General features: G+C 38.9%; 1 protein-coding gene across 3 annotated transcripts in view; it reads left to right on the top strand.

Annotated features, from left to right (window-relative positions):
- Positions 1-7,044: 7,044 nt before the first annotated feature.
- The window catches only part of LNX1 (ligand of numb-protein X 1), a 70,802-nt gene continuing 55,757 nt past the window's right edge, over positions 7,045-22,089 (top strand). For 2 of the 3 annotated variants that reach the window (XM_053458450.1, XM_053458449.1), the window contains exons 1-2: positions 7,045-7,173; positions 11,440-12,040. In XM_053458450.1, coding sequence (XP_053314425.1) covers positions 11,646-12,040 — 395 coding nt within the window. In that variant the 5' untranslated portion in view covers positions 7,045-7,173; positions 11,440-11,645. Of the gene's footprint in view, positions 7,174-11,439; positions 12,041-19,260; positions 19,633-22,089 lie in introns of those variants that run through there. The other variant, XM_053458451.1, reaches the window with a different exon arrangement.

Genomic DNA, 22,089 nt, shown 5'->3' with positions numbered 1-22,089 from the left:
ATTGTGAAGTCAACTGAATTGACACCACAATTCCCTCTGACATAAATATGTGGATATTTCCAAAACAGGCCTGAGGCAGAAGGTACCAGGAGGGCAGAAGACCTTCTTCCACAAGGCCCAGGGGAAGGTCGTCCTTTTGGGTTATAAATTAACTGGCTATAGGGAAGATTTTCAATCTCTCAAACGGCCCATTTGCACTTCAGGTCTCAAACAGGGACTCTCCTTGGTAGGGTTACCTTCCTGACTGAAAAACAGGGGCATCTCTTACACTAAAAGGGGTGCTTTTGTTAACTACATAACAATAATCCATGTGTCTTGGAGCCACAGGAAAGAAGTACGTTATTTGAGACTGAGTAAAATATCACTGGAACAAAAACATACTCGCAAAGAACAATCTTTCTTTTCCCTGAAATTAACTTCTTCTCTGTTGTAATTAATCAAAGTTTCAGATCACCTTCCCTGGAGGTAGAATGATAAATTAATTACATTGACAGTAAAGTAAAAGACTATTCATTTTGCAGTAACAAGCAATGATTTGAGGATCTATAAGAAACAGGAGAGATGGGAAAAATGTAGTGTGAAGATGATGAATACAGCTAGATTGCTAACGTAAATAGTGTGCTATTACAGAATATATTTATTACAGCAGGATGCACACACTTCTTAATTAATAAGCACTATTATTTCTTGTTCATGCATTCAAGCTGAACAAAAGCTTGATACTGCATAAAGTACATTGACCTATGCAGAACAACGATAATGCATGAGGGAAAGGCCCTGGAGGCCTGCTAAAAACCTTTAAAAACCTTCGCATTTAAACTTAAATTGTTATTTTAACACCACGGTGACTTCTGAGTACTTAATGCATAATTTATCAAACTCACCTCGAGCTAATCATTTGCAAAACACCATAAATGTATTAGTAAACACAGAGTGTTGTGTGTAATACCAGAATCTGGTGAAATGTTCTATGTTGTATGTAAAGGTGATGATATATATTAGCATATTTTACAGCTCCCACTATGGCAGCTCCCTCAGGGCAGGTGCTCCGGTACCGCCTTTTGCATACGCCTTGACTCCTGCAGTTGAGTTGAGTTTCGATGTTTAGTAAAACTTGGCAAAGGTTAAGTTATAAATCAACCTGACTGCAACATCACATGGCGCTAAAATTATGTACGACCTGACCTCCGTGCTGTGTTCCAACTCTGTGACTCCTCTGGTACCTTATGCATCAGTAGGCAGCTAGGTTCCAGCAGCAGTTGAGTAACCTTGAGTCTCAACCTCATGGGAGGAAAGGGGCTGTTGTAGGTATAGATCCTACTACATGCGCGACACATCTGACCTAAACTACGGTATTACAAGTAGTCAAATGAAATAATTAGTCCACTGAGTCCACTCAGGGATAAGCCTAATGTCAGTGATGGTCTAACACTCACTCACCCTAACATCATACACTTATACTCACACACTCACTATAACCACAGTCACATGCACATTGTAACACCATACACTAGCACACATGCATGCTAACGACATACAGCCCCACACGTACACTCTAACATCATAAACTTACACATGCACACTTATCCAACACCATACACATGCACACTAACATCATAACATCATAAGGTTACAAACTCACACAGACTTGCTCTCCTTTCTGGGAGCGTCAGTTACCTGCTGCACCTGCCTTAGTGAGTCCCTGAGTCCACTTGTCTGGGATGACTGGGATGATAACAGAAATTTACGATACTATTATAATTATTTGTAGTAGGGGCAAACGAGTAGGAATGGAGAAGAGGAGAACAGAGTGATATTGAGAGAAAGTCAATTTGAAGTGTGCCATTATGAGGTAGGCCTAAAAGATGGCCCATCGTGAGTAAAGAAAGATATAGATAAAAAGAGAACAAGAAATTAAAGAAAGGGGGACCAAGTGAAAAGAAACAAGAATATGTTGCAGAGATGCTGTGGGAGAGAGAGGTGTTGATTATAAAGTTTGTGTTAGAAGCAAATGGGTTGGAATAGAGAGGAGGAGAGCATAGCAATATTGAGAGAAAGTCGGTCTGAAGTGTGCCGTAACTGATGTACCAGGTAGGCCTAGAATAGGGCTAAAGAAGACTAAAGGTATGACAAAACACACATTTACTGACAGCACTTCAAATAGTAACCCACCATCATTAGAAACAAATTGTATATAATAAAGAAACAAATGCCTGCTGGATTTCAGTTATGGCCGGGGTATGTACACGGAAAACAGGAAGACTTTCAACAGCCTAACCACTTAATGAAATGGCCAGGAAGCAGCAGAAGGTGAAATACTTATATAAGTAATCAAGTAGACAGTGCAGCGATGTTGTGGGAGAGCGCAGCGTAGGTTATAAATCCAATGCCCTTCCCACAACTATAGGCTAATTATATTTATGTAAGTATGTTACAAACCATAGAAACCACCATATCTATTGTCAAATATTATAATAACAAAGCAGACATATGTAAGAAATATGATGCAAATATCTTTTATGCATCAGTCTTTCTTTCAATGTGTCTCTTGGGTTACACATTGGGTTTTTTCCCTCCAATTTTCCTAGTATTATCCAACTTTTTCCACCACTGCAGTTATTTTATTTTTCAATTCATCTTTTATAATCATAAATCATGTCTCCAAGCAGGGGTGGTACATAAAGGTTGCACCTGCATTGGTGAAAACTACATTATAAGGTTTTATACCTGCATGTCAACATCGAGACCACCTATACAGTCATAATTTATTTTTATGCCAAAATGTTAGTTTAAGTCAGTCACCAACAGCCACGCAAAAACTAACTTCATCACACGGAGCTATTCACAACAGTGTTTAGTGTTATACCCTTTCTAAAATAAACACATTCTTGAGGAATATTGCTTATTCGGAGAACTGATATAGCCTACTATTACTCAAAAGAAAAGATCGCATACAATTGCTTAATGAGATGCCTCCAAACTAGTTATAAACAAGAAACATTGCATTTTCAAGGTTACGTCCTACAGAAGCCAGCCCTGCGAGGTCAGCACGGACAGATAAATTAATTTTTCACTGGAAATTCTTATCAGTTACAGACATTTTTTAGGGTATGAGGATGAAGAATTTCACAACAAAACAGCACTGAATAAACTATGGTTTATGTGTTCCCAATTTATTATGAAATTCCACTAGCAGGAAGTAGAAAACAAACCGCATTTACCTCCTGTGTTCCATTCCATTTGTAATTTAGCATCTGGTGCTGCCTGTACTGCTGCAGGAAGTGCTAACAGTAAACATGGGACAATCTGGTAATGAATTACCAAAAAAAAGCAAAAAAAGAATAAAATACAATGTTTTATTCTTAATTAGCAACAGTAATTTTAGCCCCTATTTATTTAAATACTATTTATGAAATATAAACATTGTGTTCCTGATATAGAGTTCTATTCGCCAGATTGCCCTTGTTGACTAATGACTAGTTTGACCCAGATAATGGGACAGAAAGTTATAATTAACTTAACAAGCACTAAGCAGATGGGTGTTTGAATACTTATTGTGTCACAGGGAAACAAAATGTTGAGCCCGGATGATACACATAATGTCATGCCACCTACCGTGACAAAGCAAATGTCAGGGCAATGTGCGGCCCACTAAGCAACAACTAATACATATGAAATAAAATTGATAGGGATCCCAGTAATGTCACCATGACATTGCTGGCATCAAAAATGTATGAGAGAAGCCCAGTGGCGACTCTAGAAACAGTATTATGGGGGGCACATAAGATACCACAGTCAAAACTGGGTGGGGGGGATTAATAATTTCCACCATTAAATCATATTACTGAAAAAACATATATATATATATATATATATATATATATATATATATATATATATATATATATACATATACATACATAATACTTGGTCATTCAACATGGGAAGCCTGAAGCCACAATTTAGTGCAACTAATCCTTGAAATAAATATTATAGAGTAAATAACACAATACCTTATCTTTTCCACTAAATTATTTCAGGGCCTTGAATGTTTTGTCCCCTGAACTACAAATTCAGGAGGGCATTTTATCTTTTGATAAATAAAAATGAAATTGTTCCTACTGTAAATTAAGTGCCAAAAAACAGATAACCAAACACACACGCCAGGACAGGCTTTTCCATACCGACAACCAGACACACACACCAGGACAGGCTCTGCCACACCGACACCAAAACACACACACCAGGACAGGCTCTGCCACACCGACACCAAAACACACACACCAGGACAGGCTCTGCCACACCGACACCCAAACACACACACACCAGGACAGGCTCTGCCACACCGACACCCAAACATACACACCAGGACAGGCTCTGCCACACTGACACCCAAACACACACACACCAGGACAGGCTCTGCCACACCAACACCCAGACACACACACCAGGACAGGCTCTGCCACCCAAATACACACCCCAAGACAGGCTGTGCCACACTGACACTCAAACACACACCCCAGGACAGGTTCTGCCACACAGACACCCAAACACACAGGCCAGGCTCTGCCACACTGACACCCAGACACAAACACCAGGACAGGTTCTGCCACACCGACACCCAGACACACACACACCATGACATGCTCTGCCACGCTGACACCCAAACACACACACCAGGACAGGCTCTGTCACACCAACACCCATACATACACACCAGGACAGGCTCTGCTACACTGACACACACACACCAGGACAGGCTCTGTCACACCAACACCCATACACACACACCAGGACAGACTCTGCTATACTGATAACCAAAAAACACAAACAGCAGGACACAATCTACGACACTGACATCTACACCAGGATGGATTTTCCACACTGCGTTGTCGTTGACACCCCCGTTAGTGTTTTTGCCCCTTGTGTATTGATGCCTCAGCCAGCAACTTTTTAGTATAGATTAATGTGGTGCCCCCAAACCCTTGTATGATCGCCTCCAGCCAGCACAATTTGTATTAATGCCCCCAGCAAGCCCCTCCCTTTATTATTGATTTATGTGATGGCCCCATATGCATTAGACATGGATTTTTAACTACATAATATTTATCTCTTGAAATTGAAATATGATTATAAAATAACAGCTGAACTGGCAGTTTCTTTAGACCCTGCTGCCGATATGTATTAATATTAGACCCTGCTGCCCATATATATTAATATTAGCCCCTTCCGCCGATATATATAAATATATATATATATATCTATATATATATATATATATTAGACCCTGATGCCGATAGGAGCTATAGATCAACACATTAACACACAAACCCATTTTTCCATGTATAGATCAATTGAAATTCACTTGTGAACTCCGCACTAAAGGTATAGATCAAATAAACAGAATCAGACATACAAATCCTGTATTTGCAGGTATACAATAATAATGAATGGAAATTGCCCCCTTGCCCCCCTGTAGCGACGGCACTGGAGATGCCCACAGAGAATCTAGAGCCATACTGCACTCCTTGTTGTTGTCTTAGTTTCAAGATGTCTTTATGCCTAACACATAGATGTTTAAATCACCCTCTCAGTAAAGTAAAACTTTCTTATATTACATCTAATCTTCTGCCCCTCTAGTTCTATATTATGGCCTTGTTTTCTATCCTTTGTCATCCTCTGAAATAAGCTTTTCTCCTGTACCTTGTTAAATCCCTTTTTACATTTTTAAATGTTTTATGACAAACAGAGGCACAAAGCACTCCTGAACCGCCACTCAAGCTTACTGGCAGTAACTATATAATGTGGCTGGAGATGTGTTCAGATAAACACATATTCTGCACAACAAACAGATGGGGGCAGGGAAATGGGAAAATGCAAATGGGAGATTCTGCAGCATCCCTACATGCACTTGCAATGGAGACAGCACTAGGACCACTTGACTTTCATATGGATTGAAGTGCATATGATGGCTGCAAGGTCCCTTTAAATGTAATTTAGCCATAGTATAAGCCTCCAGGTACTTAATCAGTATTGTGATATAAATAGTAATATTGTGTTATAAATAGACAGACCCTAGCTGGGACAAAATTCCCATTTAAGAGAACATAAGGAATTTTATTTTATGTATGGCAATATCAAAGTTCCCCTAAGACAAAACCATTTGCTGTTACTCAAACTGTCTCTAGGTTATCTTCCTTACTTTGTATAAGATTAACCTTTAAACTATTTTCTACATAAAGGGCAAGTTCATCAGGCATTTCACGGCAACACTTCAGTATAATGTTAACGTGTTACAGTAATGTGAAGAAATGAACACAATAAGGGAACATAATGGGTTGTTCTTTGGTGTTAAGGTGAATGATCATCTAATAAGAGCTGTGCTAATAAAACATTAATTTCATTGTGGGTTTTCAAATTAACTAGGTATACCTATATGTTACCATATAAAGGAGAGCCGCATTACTGTAGAATCATTATCGTCCTGCATACCGCATTTAATTACAGAGAGAAGCTATAGCCACTATAGCTCTCAGCGGAACTAAATTAATTGAATGAATTTATTGAAACAACCTATAGGTTGTACGCTTTTTCCCCATCAATATAATTGCTTGGAAGATATTAAAAAGCACTTTGCCAAAAAAGCAACAACCTAAAACAAGGATTGCATATAATACACCGAGCATTATAGAATTTTTTTTTTTTTAATTTGTATTGCATTTCTTCTACATAATATTGATAAATAACGTAAGTGTTGCCTTGCTTTACAATTCTATACACATTTAAAGGTATTTATTTTATAAGCAGATCTGTATTGTCACCTTTAAGTTACTGACAAAATTATTACATAGTAACGCAGTCGGCCGTGGAAAAACTATGCATTAAAACCTGGCTTTTTGTGAGCAGTAAGTCAAAACACAGGGGAAGCCCTAAACCTGCCTTCTGATTCCGTGTCATTAACAGCCGGGCTTACCTGTCTGCAGGAGATGAGGGCGGGGCCTGTGATGTCACCTGGTCAGGAATAATCACCCAATTCATTTACAGGAAGGGCTGTCATGAGTTTCTACCTTCTCTCTGGAATGGACACCGACGTTTGTTTTTAACCCTTTTCACTGCTGTGGGCTTATAGGATCCAGAAGTGACACTAGCCAGAGCTGACTCCTGTGGACAAAGGTAATTATACAGGCCATTCTTGTTTTTTTTCTTGCTTGTTCTGACTCTATACCCCTGTTGTCATCAAGGTGACCTGCAAATGATTAAGTTTTACAACACTGACTACAACATACATTCCTGACAATAAAAAACCTTAAATCGTCTTGGTTCTAGGAAATATTTGGTATAATTAAAGAAAGAAATCTATACATGTGCTTTTCTAGGTTGAGTAACCTGAAAATCACACATGATCAGACTGGGTCTATAACTTATGGGTAATGACAATCAGCTTCAAAGTGGTATGGTACTCACTAGTGGTTGGCTTTGAATGTGAAGTTCAACCAATGCTGAAGGTTTCCCTTTCCTATAGTAATGAATCCATACTAGATGGAATATTGCTTGCTAATTATACTATATGAAGAACAGACCTCTGCGGCCCCCAAAAGCATATGTGATAGCTTTTATTTGTTGATCCAATAAAAAGTGTCACCTTCTCTTAACCCAGTGCGGCTGTATTTATTTTCCTTTACTTGACGCATAAATCTTTATTTCCGTGATCCCGTAATATGGGAATCATTGTAGCCCCACTAGTTTCTGGAAAGCTCAGCTTGACTTTCTGTTGAATACGGGCTTGTTGAAACAGAGCTGGGTATGGTATGTAAACAGTTTTAGAGTATATTCCTGAAGCCTGATGCTATTTAGCCAATATTTTGAAACACAGTCCTACATTGACAGATGGCAGCCCGACAGAGTATAAATGACATTTCTTTTATTCACATTAAACAGAGAAACTTAATCCCTTGTTATAAAAAATGTTATTAATACATCAAAGCTACACATGCCCAATATTTTCCAAAAGCTTACTATTTTATCTTAATTTTCTTGGTCCAGAAATGAGGTGGACAGAAGTTGGTAATTCTGACATTTTCCTGAGCAATCTTGGATCCATAGTTACCCTACACAGAGGGTGATAAATTAATCAACTTCATAAGATTTTCAAAGTAATTAACTAATTGATACCCATCCTCGAGCATAAATAATATGTTCCACCAAACGCAGTGTATACTCCCTGTTCCTTTGCCTGTAATCCCCAGATTTCATTGAAAGAATCCGGTCCTTTTAGATTATACTGCATTGGACACTTTGATTGAGTATTAACAATTCACTGCAATACAACAAATGTAAAAGTGTAACAATTGCATTGCCCTGGCAGTCTGGGAGGGAGGTACCTCTGTGAGCTCATTTATATAGAACCGGTGTATACAGGTAGTACCACATTCCCACACGTATGATAACTACAGGTGGTGAACATACTACTTCCAGTGACATGTGATACCGTATCTGGCAGGACATAACATGGATCTAAGCTTAACTGCGACATTAGTGAAAACTACCACTATCAATAAACCACTCAAATAACAAAACAAATAACAGTGTGCACATATTTCACTTTTGCATGCTACATGAGAATAACATGTAACATGGGGTCGCTGGCTTTAAAGTGCCAGAGTCGTTTAGTCATCTTCGGTCATCCCCTGGACAATACACTCAGCATATAACATATCATGTACTGTTTTACACATACTTGTCAAAGAGAACTGTACAAGATGGACCACATGAAGGATCCAGGCATATGATAACTGCTTCCTAAATTTACCCAATGGCTCTGTTTGGAGCTACAAAAGCCTTAAGGATTATTGAAACATCTCTGTGCCCAAAATCTTTAAATCACCTATTACTCAAATGACATAAAATGACATCAAAATCATAAAAACTGAAGCATTTGCATGCATCAAAAGACAGCCTTCCTGATGACGAGGCGAGAAAGCATAAAAAAAAAACAGTGGATCAAAACTAAAGAAGGTGTGGAAAATGTTGCGCCTACTATCAAGTGACATTATATTGACACGAAATTAACTACATCTTGTCTAGACAAGTCAAAAAATGTCAGGTTGATATTATCAGTCCCAACATGTTTACTGATTGTTGACTGGTTAGCTCCAAAATAACTCCAAGGCAACAAATACTTTACATTCATTATTACAACACACAAAGTGAGTATGTATGAGTCTATAGATTCATTTATCCTTTTACCAAGAATATGCATTACATCATCTAAACTGTGTTAAACATAACTTGATGCTTTACCCATAATTTCAGGTTATTTTAATATGTAAGCAGATATTGAAGGTACGTTATCACATGTTTCAGTTTCTTGGAATATATCTTCTATCTTGGACTGTTACCAATTATTGATATTTTGGGGGACACGTGGGAGCTGCGATGGATGGATTTTACAGAGGTTGTCCTCGGCCGTCCGATGACCCCCAGCAGCAGGACTGTGGGGCAGCTTCACAGGACAGTGCATAGCGTATACTTTTAGAGCCTCCATAAAGTAATCTAGACACATGTGTAGAGAGACATTTTGTCACGGACAATGTGAGAAACGAAAAAAGGAGATCTCATAACTGGTGGGTCCATTCTGTCCGCGTTCCCCCCATTCATTCTTATATGCTGCAATCTGCCCATAATGTTTTAGTGAACCTGCATAATGTTTTACTACTAGATAAAATTGATTCTACGTGTTCTACAACTTCAGCTATGGTACAAGGTAAATACCGCACCATGTACAGGGACAATATTCCCGAAGCTGGCTTGGTAAATAGTTAAGGGAGTCCGATGCTGTGTTAATGGAGCTAAGTTCACGTTGGCCTTTATAGCACTAATCTGCACCTCAGGGAACAAGTGATGTCATCACCGCAATCACTTATCTAAAGCCGACTGTAAACATGCATTTGGCTTTCTTTATTGGTGAAGGATTGCCGCTTAAGCCCAATAAACTGTAGAAATAAATACAGACTGCTTTCATCGTTCCGAATTTTTTTTTCCATTTTAGCCCAAGTCACAGCAAAACAACACAAAACAAAGAACTTGCAGGTTGTTCTATATTTTTATGTATATATATATATATATATATATATATATATATATATATATTTTATTATTTTTTATTTTGTGTGACATACAGTTTATGGTAGCAGGTTAGGTTTATTTCTTAAGACATTAGATCGCAAAAGTCCTAACTATTCCAATAGGTTTGATTTATAGTTCCATACGAGGAAGGGCTGCACTATATTGTAGAAGGTGTGGCAAAAATCTGTATAACTTGTTCCATACCCGATACCTCATGCGTACAATCTGACACTGAATGATTACTAGAATGCATCCCTCGTTGGTTGTTGAGTTCGTTTTTAGGTATGAATTGTTGCTTTTTGAAACATCAACAATCTCTGTAGTACAATAGGATAACTACATGTAGTATAAAATTAGATTATGTTGCCCTTTCAATTGAAACATTTGTGGGCAGATAAGTATTATTCGGCTCATCTGGTCTCTGTTTTTCCTGCTGTAAAGACCATACCTTAATCAGGATAGTGATAGGCCCATCCCGTGCATTTTGAAATTACTTTTACTGTACGAGCCTTTACCACTTCAGCCAGGAGGCTGTGCTACCTATGTAACACTTTCAGTAAAGTAAAACATTATTTCATTATATCTAGGCCTCTAAGCTTCTGTTACAGGGTGTGTACTTGTTAAACAAACGGCGGTGTCTTTCAGAAAACAGTGCATCCTTTCTGTAAAATGCAAGATAGGTCATGTATCATTCACTGTGAATACCTTTTTAGAATTTAGGCTTTATATAGAGGCAGGCATGGACTGTAATACAAGCAATGCAGGATATGCATTGTATTAACAATTGTTATTGTAACATTTATAAAATATATGTAACAGGTATAAATAAGTAATTGTCATACCTGGGAACCTCCTAAATAATCTGACCTTAAGACTCTCACTTCAAAGATCCAGCCTTTATCCTTTAATAGTCCATCACAAAGATTCTATTGGAGTGACTTGCAAATGTTAGAAGCCAAATCTAGTTTTGGTCCTTAAATAAACCATTAAGTGTCAGGAGGTAAAGACATTCTAAATTGTGTTCTGAAATCTGTATTTGAGCAAGGGTTTCAACTGTGATATACAAGCTAGACAAGTTCAGATTGGGATGCTCAGATAACATGAAACCAGAATAGAATCATTATTATTATTTATTGTTTTATATAGCACCATCAAATTTTGTTATAAAAGAGACAGTTCCGGAATTGCAAGAACCTGATATTAAAGTAAACCATTCCTGCTACTTGTGGTCAAATCCCCCAAAATCCTATGTATGTCAATAATGATTAGATCTAAGATTGTGAATGGCACTCACATTGTTTTATTTCCCCCAAGGTAAGCCTCAGAGTTGGTTCTACCCAATGAAAGGTCACCAATAATGGTGCACGTCTAAAGCTCCAAGCTGCTGTGGTTGTAAATTGTCTACTTCATGCTACAAAGAACAAAGCCTCAATCTATCCTGTGCTCTTTCTCAAAGGAGAGTCCTCAAGATATTCTTGCACCACGTTCCAATATTTGGTGATATACCTACTTGAAACAACATGGAGTCAAGTGATATAATTGAAGTATTGGACAATGACATCCCTATTCCTATATGTACTGTATGCGGACAACAACATTCTGCAGAAGAAAACCATTCTTACACCTACACAGAAGAAGTGGATGATGATTTAATCTGCCATATCTGCCTGCATGCGCTCATACAGCCCCTGGACACTCCATGTGGTCACACATACTGCACCCTCTGCCTCACCAACTTCTTAATGCATGAGAACTTCTGCCCTGTGGATCGGAACCCCGTCATGCTACAGAACTGCAAAAAATCAACCATTCTTGTAAAAAACCTTCTGGATAAGCTGTCGGTCATGTGTCCGTTTAAAGAATATTGTACAGATGTCCTTCCAAGGTGTGAGGTTGAGGATCATTTCCTAAACAGGTAAGTCTCATATTTAAAGCATTCTGGAGTATGTGCCAATGCGTGGCCCTCAGATTTATAGTTGAGATGAGGTGACTTTATGTATAGGTGGCATACATGCCTGAATGCCTGTAAGAAGGACTGTGTCAAAGTCAAACTGAACATTATAAAAAAGAATTGCCAATATGTCTGATACTGAACTGCACCTCTTGGTTTCTGCCAAACCCTACCTGATCATCATGGCAGTTGTAGTCCTGTTCAAGGGCACTGTTAGTTGCACTATAATGAATGATGTGAATATATTGTAAGATGAATAATCTTACACAGCTGTTACACAACATTTACAGTATTTACAACTGGATGACCACATCCCCAGAATGCCATAAATACATTTTTAGACACTTAAAACTCTATCCACATTACCTACACTATATAGACAAACATATTGGGACACCTGACCATTACACCAACAGGAACTTTTATAACATGCATTCTAAATACATAGACATTAAGATAAAGTTGGTCCCCCTTTGTAACTATAACAGCTTCCACTCTTCTGGGAAGGCTTTCTATAAGATTTTGCAGTGTTTATGTGGGGATTTTGCCCACAGAATGAGATGGCCTGGCACACAATCTCTGTTCCAGTTCATTTCAAAGGTGTTCGATGGGGTTGAGGTCAGGGCTCTGTGCATCCAACCATGTCTGTATGGACCTTGCTTTGCTCCACTCCAGAGGACGCTTGGTATTGTGCAGAGATCTTTGGCTTGCATGCAGCTGCTCAGCCATGAAAACCCATTTCACGAGGCTCCTGGCACACATGTTGCTTCCATAGGCATTTTGGAACCCTGTAGTGAGTGATGCTACAGAGGACAGATCATTTTTTACGTGCTCCACTCTTCAGCACTCGGCAGCCATGCTCGGTGAGTGGGTCTGTGGTCTGACGCTTTGTGGCTGAGCTGTTGCTACGCCTAGAGATGTCCACTTCACAATAATAGCACTTACAGTGGCCTATCTAGCAGGGCAGAAATTTCACAAACTGACTTATGGTAAAGGCGGCATCCTATGATGGTGCCATGTTTAAAGACACTGAGCTCTTTAGTATGACCCATTCTCCTGACAATGTAGAGGTGCTAGTTCGCTTATCTGAACACAACTAGAACACAAAAGAGCCATGACTGAGCCAAACAATTCTGGTGAACATATGACAGTAGAATATTCTTTGTGTGGTTTATCCTCATCAAATGTATCTAAAGTTATCAGGAAGTGCGCCAGATGTGTTTTGCAGATCATCAGAATTCAACAAAATATTAGTACTTTAAGGATTACCCAAGAAATAAAATGTAATACACACAAGCTCATTAAACCGCAGGCTCAGAGGGTGTAAAGCATGTGTATATGCTGGGTTACAAACATGTCTTTACGAATAATGACCTTCATTCAGAGAATGAGCTGTATACGTTTTACATGTTCACATTTTGGTTTTAACCTCCTGAGCGCCTGAAGAAACTCAAAAACCTAAACATTTAAGTGACTCTTTTTAAAGCACTACACACCCCTCAGTAACACAAAATATACAAAAATACATATTTTACAAATGTTTTATGTCATTGCTAATTCTGGCTGAAATTTGACCAGCAGAAAACCTGTACTGGCAATTAATAACATTGTATGTATTTGTGTCTTTGACATTATCATAAAGCGCTAAAGATATAGGAAGTCATTTAATATTTGCAGTGGTAATTAATCCCGAAAGTTTACGTAAACTTTACTTTTTCTAAATTGGCCCAAAAAAAGGTATTACTGTATTATGAAGTTTAGTTTGCAGAAAACAAAAACACAGCAAAAAGTCACAGGGCCGGTAAAACCTTAACATTCATGATTTCTTTAAAAAGAAAAACAGCACAATTACAACTAATAAATAATACTATATCCGCGCAATGATCTAACTATGCATTATCCAATCTCTATGCAGGTAAAGCCTGCAAATGTCGTCCTGATCAATGTATAGTGAGTGAAATATCTCTTATCCCCTCAAAAAACAGGTTCGTTATTAACCCCCGCCTCACTCGTACAGCCCTGCGGAATATGATGTAGCTATATAAAACAATAAATAACAATAATAATAGAAAGAAATCTAACAGCCCCAAAATTTTGTTAACACTTGTGTTAAATATTTGTATAGATCTAATAACAACTATATGCGCCATGTGCCAAATTCTCACGTCTAGTAAATGGCTGTAAAATAAAGAGCATATTTTATATATTATCAGGATTCTGTTTCTAACTACAGGCAATTCTATTTTTAATTTGATAATAACAAAAACATGCCAAGCCAATTACGATCAAACAGCTTAACACAGTTCCCTTGCATGTACGAAACAAATTAAGAACCCCATTTGTCATGGCACACATGTGTTCGTATGCAGAAAAAAAGATGGCATGGGTCGTCAAAGGTAAATGATTATGGTTATCCTTATGTGACATTGTTTCAGTCGATGGTGTGTGGCTTATTTTAAGAAATCCTATTTAAAGCAGCAATCGGTTTTGATTGTTTTCCCCTCGGTTTTATTTGATGTTGAGGGACTGTTGGAATATTGCAATCCATGTCTGTTTATATAATGCCTTGAAGCAATAAGTGCCAATGAATCCATCTGTTCGCATGGAGAGGGTTTGTCAGTAGTGATACGCAGAAACGCTGGATAGTCCCACCTTCCTGAATCTGACCCTCATATCTCCCGTGATTACCAACATACTGTGCATATGCTGTCTAATATGCCTGTGAGGGACCAACTGATATCCATACCTGGGAACTTCCAGGCTCTCGCTACCCATAGCCCTCCCTCTTTGAAGGAGTGGCTTCACAAGGGTCAGAGTTAACCTATGAGGGGAGGGGCTAGCCACATATGTGGGTGGGGCTAGTCCCAAACACCTTAAATTTATATGGGGGTAAGAGGGGAATAAGGCAAGAAATAATGCCTAAACGCCACTCCCGCAAACCGGAGATTTAGCACAATGACCTGGATTCCCTGGGTCTCATCAGTTCCCAGGTATGCTGCGATCCCCTTGTTAAATTACTAGGATGATGCCTGCTGTGCAGATCAGATTGTGTATTACTCTTTGCTCATATTTATTTGCCCCAGTTGCTTGTGTGTGCGGTGCTTGTAGGGGTATGTCATATTTCATTTGTAATAATTGCAAATGTTTTCATTTAACCCCTTAACAACCAATGACGGGCCAGGCACGTCACACAAAAACGGTCAGGTAACGACCAATGATGTGGCCCGTCATTGGCCGTTAAGGGGTTAAATTCTTAAAGACATTAGCATTACCCATTACTGTTCTTAGTTCTATTTAACATAGAATTATAAAGACATAGAATTTGACGGGAGATAATGGCCACTTTTCCTGATGAAAGACTGAAACCTTAATCAGTCCTTGGTCTGCCTATCCCATGCATCAATTCATTCCCTTACTGTATTAGCCACTGACACTTATTTTCTACCTGAAAATGTCTTAAAAAGGTGATTATGTTAGAAAACTGTGAGTGGAACTGTTCAAACATAATTAACTAATCACATGCACCGCAAAGACAGTACTAGAGCTCCGCAGTACCTCAATCTGAATATCGCACATACGATAATGAGATAAATAAAAACAACATGGTGTCTAATATAACCAAATACAAATGAGTCACTGGGCGCACACTTGCATGTGATAAAGGTAGTCACTTGTTTCTGCTGTGATTGGCACTGTGTAGGAATGTTTCTCTGAGCACTCTCTGCTGATGGAATGCGTATTATGAGCTGTGCTAATCATTCATGTACTGATGTCAGAATATTTACAAGTCTTGCTAGTTAAAAGTCTTGCTCCCAATTGGCAATTGTCCTAATGAACAATGGACTATATGTGTAAACAGCAATTTTAGGTCAAGAGGAGCAATCGGCTGCAGCATTCCATTGGTTTCCATGGTGACTGCACCATATATAGAAGCCTAGTTTATAACTAGTTTATTAACATAGGGTAGTTATATACTATATGGACAAAAGTATTGGGACATCTGACCATTATACCAACAGGGACTTTTAAGACCTTGTATTCATAATACATAGACATTAATATGTGGTTGCTCCCTTCTTTCCAGCTATAACAGCTTCCATTCTTCTGGGAAGGATTTCCACAAGATTTTTGAGTTTTTCTGTGGGAATTCTTCCTTATTTATCCAGTAGAGCACTTGTGAGGTCAGGCACTGATGTTGGCACAATCTCCGTTCCAGTTCATCCCAAAGGTGTTCAATGGGGCTGAGGTCAGCGCTCTGTGCGGCCAGTCAAGTTATTTCACACCAGACTCATCCAACCATGTCTTTATGGACCTTCCTTTGTGCGCTAGGTCACAGTCATGCTGGAATAGAAAAGCTGGAATTGTCCAACATGTCTTGGCATGCTGAAGGGGACATTCAGTGTTTCCCACACAAATGCTCCAAAATCTTGTGGAAAGTCTTCCCAGAAGAGTGGAAGCTGTTATAGCTGCAAAGGGGGACCAACTACATATTAATGTCTATGTATTTAGAATGCAATGTCATTAAAGTCCCTGGTGGTGTAATGGTCACGTACCCCAATACTTGTGTCTGTATAGAGTAAGTATATATATATATATATATATATATATATATCAGCTGTTATGCTTGGCTATATATATATATATATAGATAGATATATCTATCTATATATATATATAGCCAAGCATAACAGCTGATCAAAATCATTTCTTGTAGCTGACTGGAAGCCTGTGTAATAAGCCCACTCATGCATAATCCAAAAGCTATTTAAGATTCAGTGCTAGTAAATCACCTGTCCTCTCTATTAGAGTGGATGCTGTACATTTTTAATTATTAATGTGGCTATATAATTTTAAAATAGCAGTTCGTATAAGTATGTTAATATGTATATATATATATTATTAATGAAACAGCCTCATAGGTGTGAATGTTGGCTAGAGAAGAATGTATACCATAGCCTTGTGTGAGAGCTTGCTTATTTACAGCCTTCCCTGCAGCATTCCACATAATCCATGGCCAAGGTTAAGTGCTGTCAAGACCAGTTTGGAATGGGTCTGAGGAATTGTCTAGAGGTTAATGAAGTAATGGTATAGACTGTAATGCTCAGTGTATTTAGGGTTGAGAAAAACACACAAAGTCGTTGAAGATTGTCAGGAACCCATGTAAGCCCAGGAGCATACAGTATCCCTGCATACATACAGAGTGTCAAAATTTCTATATTCTCTGGAGTTTCATAGCAACAGAGATCTCAGATAATACACACAGTTTCACGTTATATGCAGGCCTTTGTACTTCAGTAAATATACATTCTACATGAAAATAAGACCAAGGCCAAGGTCGTAGTTTCCAGGCATCAAGATTTCCTTGAAGAAAATAATTTGGTGTCACATCCCTTATCTCTCTAAACACTCACTACTTATATGACGTAATCAAATATTTCCTATGTAAAAAATACAATTATTGACGCAATGTTATATTCTTTTGTAAGCCTCAGAAGTGAAGCTTCTTTAGTATTGTGGTCTGTTTTCCCATTTGAGGGCTCGTTAAAACTCATTCTCACTCTATATGATGTATTTCATATAAACATTCATGAGTGATGCAGGAGGGGTATTGCTTTGAAGTTGTAGTTTATCTACAGTTTGGATAAGAGTGATGTGAGTTTGAGATGATGAACCAAAACAGAGATCTACTGAAGAGATAAACAGTAGTCCATGAGTCTTAAGGTGGCATCTCTCTGTCTACCCAACTAAGGTTGGTGTGGGGCATAGTATTGAACCCAGTAGAATTACGGTAAAACTCTCATTCAAGTATATAGCATTACCATAGAAACTAAAATAAATCATGCCCTCGGGGTTGGTCCAGGAACTGGCAGAAGGGGCCAATCGGTTTCTCCCATATCATTGATTGCTGTACGGGCCCTAAAAGAAAAAAACCTCAAAAAGAAACTGATTAGATAATGCTAGTTGTGTCACAGCAGGGGTGGGCTGGGTTGGGTTAGGGGGGCAATTGTCCCTCTGGCAAGCTCAAAATTCTTAAAACAGGGCTGGACCAAGTTTGACTGGCCACCTTACAGAGACAAGAATGTGGAGGGGTCACATACCACTTGGAGGGAGTGGAGGGGTTAAAGAGTGTGAATGTTTTAGTCACTGGGAGGGGGGCACAAGGGGAGAGAGAGGGAGAGAGAGAGAGAGAGAGGGAGAGAGAGGGAGAGAGAGGGGGGTGGTTAGAGGTGTGGCTAAGGGTGTGGCTTTATCTAGACTTTTTATTTGACTCTGTGACCTCTAGATAGTTATCTATGCTATTGATAAAGCATTTATAAGATGATGAAGAAGAATGTATTTTATTTACACAATTTAATGTAAAAACACATTTCCTGCTCTTTCTACACATATTATTGTAACGTTTAGGGCTGTTGAACATCATGAGGTGAAAGAGGAACTGGGGATTTAGGGCCAAAAGAGGTACCATTTCTCCTAAAGAGGGGCTCTTGGGAAGTATGTGGTTACAAGAGCACGTTTGCTGTGTTTCTTGTTTATGTGTACAAAAACATTTAAATTCATATGCCAAATACAATACCTTTTCTCTATCGCACACCACATAAACCTATTGCTCAGCTGTATAACTCCTCAACAAACATATTCCCAGTACATCTGACAATTTACAGCCTGGTTCAATACACATCACTTAACACTTTGATTGCCAAAGACCTGCACAAGGCACATCTTTCTGCCCAAATCAGATGATAAACTGCAAATGCTGATCTGAATTCGCAGCAGTGATTTTCTTATGCAATCAAGGGGTTAAACAATACATTATAGCCTTTTGTCACATTGCCAGTTATGTTGCATCAGCTTGAAGGGTTAATATAGAAGTGTTATTTATAAAGAGCCAGAATATTGTGCAGATTGGTCCATATTGTGAGTTGCTACCACAGCATCATCATCACCTCGTTGTCCATCATGTCCATGTGTCTATAGCCCCCCTTCCTCCATGGCCATAGCCTCTGTGCCTCTTTGGCTAGCTGTCTATTCAGTGCTCCTCTCCCTTGCTTAAGCTCTCACAATCCATCTGCTTCTGGCCAGTGATGTAAATGTACCAGCTGTTAGTAAAGAGCCACTCTGAGTGGTGCAGGAGGCTGGTCCCTTTACAGCAGCCTGCTTCCCAGCATAAGTCACTGTCTCGCCATCCCTGCTGCATTGTCCCTAAACCCTCTCTACCAATCTGAGATCCAAGTCAACTAATCCTCTTACAGGTCAATGATTTTTTTTTTCTGCCAGCATAGTTTGAGATTTCAATCTGATTTATAATGTGCTGCACAGCTGATGTGGAAATGGAAAGATCCATCTGAAAAAAAATAGACAAGATTTGGCTGCCATAAGAAAGCTAGAAACCCTTTTTTTCTTGTTACCTGGCAGAGGAATTGGGGAAGATAAAGCCCAGGAAGCTGTACCAGCCCTCTGCTCAAAATGAAGGCTCTCCTCTTACTGGTTTTACCTTGGTTAAGTCCTGCCAACTATATAGACAATATGGGCAATCTGCATTTCCTGTATTCTGAACTGTGAGTACTCACAGTAAATCCTCTGTGTCTTTGTGTCTATGCTGCCTGTTCACATCCATGTCCATACCCCATAACACTGCTAGCCTAATGGGGGGGATTCCTGTTTATGATGTGTTTTCTTTTGGGGGGGGTCCAAGTCACAGGATTGTTTTGTGTTGAGAGGCACAGCATCACAAACAACATGGTTTATTTTTATGCTTCTCTGTGTTTTGATTGTGAGTGTTCTGACTCCGGCGTTAAAGGGGATTACATTGTTTTTCTGCACTGTTATGTTTTATTACGATTGCCGTGGAAATGAATGAGTTAATGGAGAATGGTAACAGCATTGATGTGTATAACCGGATAGGAAACCTGTATCAGGTGTGCTTATGGAAATGGAGCTCAGTACCAGGGACTGTAAACCACTTGATGACATGTGTCCATACATCTTATTTCATGCAAATATGCATTACCGTGCATGCTTATGGAAGAAGAAATGTGCCTGAAAGGGTATACCGGAAAATCTGAAGCAAAACAAATTGGAATAATGAGCCCATAATCTTCATTCTGCTTATTTCGCCACACTGCTCATTATCCAATTATTATTTATTTTTTAGGCTATGCCTGTCTTCTTAAGGAGCCTCATTTGTATGCTCGGGGAACGTAATCACTGAGTCATTCCATTCCATACAAGTAATATCTGGGTTGTTGTTCATGCATAAGCAATAGAGATATCCTGTTTACTGATCAGATAGTAAATCCATTCAAAACAACCATGACATTATCAGGATGTTTGTGTGTTGAACACATTGCTATGTAAATATTACAGCCCCCGGAAGAATTTCTTTCAGATGTAACCAATAGCACAGGTCACAAAAGCCGAAACGGCATTTGAATTTGTGACTGAGGAATGATAAATCAGTCCTGGTGACTGGAGGCTTGGGTTCAAATAACTTGATGGAGCCTGCAGAGCGGTCACTTCCGTTTAATACTAAGTGTATGGGGTCTCAATTAAACAGACGTGAGTAACAACAAAGACCTTATTGTAGAAACTAGTGATACTTAATGCACATCGTTAATCATTAATTAATAGTTCTGCAGACGCTCATCATGGGATGGGAGAACGGTGGCCTATCCATCAATTAACTGTCTCTGACTCATCAGGTTGTATGTTTCTTGGCACTTTTTGTGCTATTGTATTTTAGAGGTAAGATTATGATGTGTCGTATGATATAAAATAAATAGGTGTAACCAGGTAAAGGTAGAGATAAGTGTGCGCAACAACTAAATGGAGGTAATCTAGCGCACAAAAACATGTACAATGTAAACACATTAATACCGAGCACACAATTTAAGGGAAGTGGTTAATTGTCCTTTTACAGCAGAGGACTGACAAGGCAATAATTAATGTCAAGTTATCATACCAGCAAACTTTATAGATCATCTGTATACGTCTAAATTTGATCGTCAAATAGCCAGTCAGAATAGCAATCATTTTGAAATCCAGCACTATAATTCTGGTTATAAAGTGGAATATAGTTTTCAGTTAAATACTGTGGAGTTGTTCATAAAGAGGGGTTATGGTGGTAACTTTTAAGAGTCTCACCATTATAACAAACTGGGCATTCCATGACTTTAGGTGCTAAATTGATACGTCCTCTTTTAAAACTTTGCTCCAGAATTCCCAGGTGTGCACGCTACACCTAATTATATCTTCTTCTGTGACAACCGGGACAATTTATTCTCCTTCTGTGTGTTGTTCAGAAGTTGTTCATGCCATGTTCCCCATGTGAAGTTTGCCGAAGGCAAGATGGCTTCCTTATGTAGCCTAGCATTGGTTCATTTTCATTCACACGACATGTCATGTTTTCACCCATATACAGAATAAAATAAAATGTACAACGACACCCAAGGATACGTTTGTCATGTTTATATCTAGCTGTTCAACTTTCTTGAAAATGCTATGTGTGTTTCGATCCACCATGCTAAGAAGCAGCCTTTTATTCTCAGCGCAGAAGACCTTGAAGTAATGATTGTATCCACTTGAAATTACAGATCATAGCCTTAAGACCAAATGTCTGATCTATATTGCATCATTAGCCAGTTTTCCTGAAATGGCTCTACACATTTCCAATATGCTTTGTGGCTAGTTCACTGAATTGGCTAATGAGCTCTTATCTATTCTATTTTTCTAGTAAGGAAGATCAATATCAAAGTAAACACAATAAAAAGAAACATATAGGGGCATGTATTTTATAATATGTAATGTGATACTTTCCTGTGTGTGGCATGCTTGTGCAATATTCGTAACATAAGACCTATCATCATCATTACCCAGGAGATGCATGGTGTGACAGCTGATTACCAGGATGGGGAGGCAGTTCTTTGATCACTTGTGGGGGGGGTAGTATTTACTGCTGCCCATTTTCAGCCCATTGGTAATCTTAGCACTACCCTGTCTGCACTGGCACCCAAATG

Source organism: Spea bombifrons, chromosome 1 (genome assembly GCF_027358695.1).
Source record: "Spea bombifrons isolate aSpeBom1 chromosome 1, aSpeBom1.2.pri, whole genome shotgun sequence".
Taxonomy (NCBI): domain Eukaryota; kingdom Metazoa; phylum Chordata; class Amphibia; order Anura; family Pelobatidae; genus Spea; species Spea bombifrons.
The sequence above is the reverse complement of the archived record's forward strand: the minus strand, read 5'-3'. Positions and strand labels throughout refer to the sequence as shown.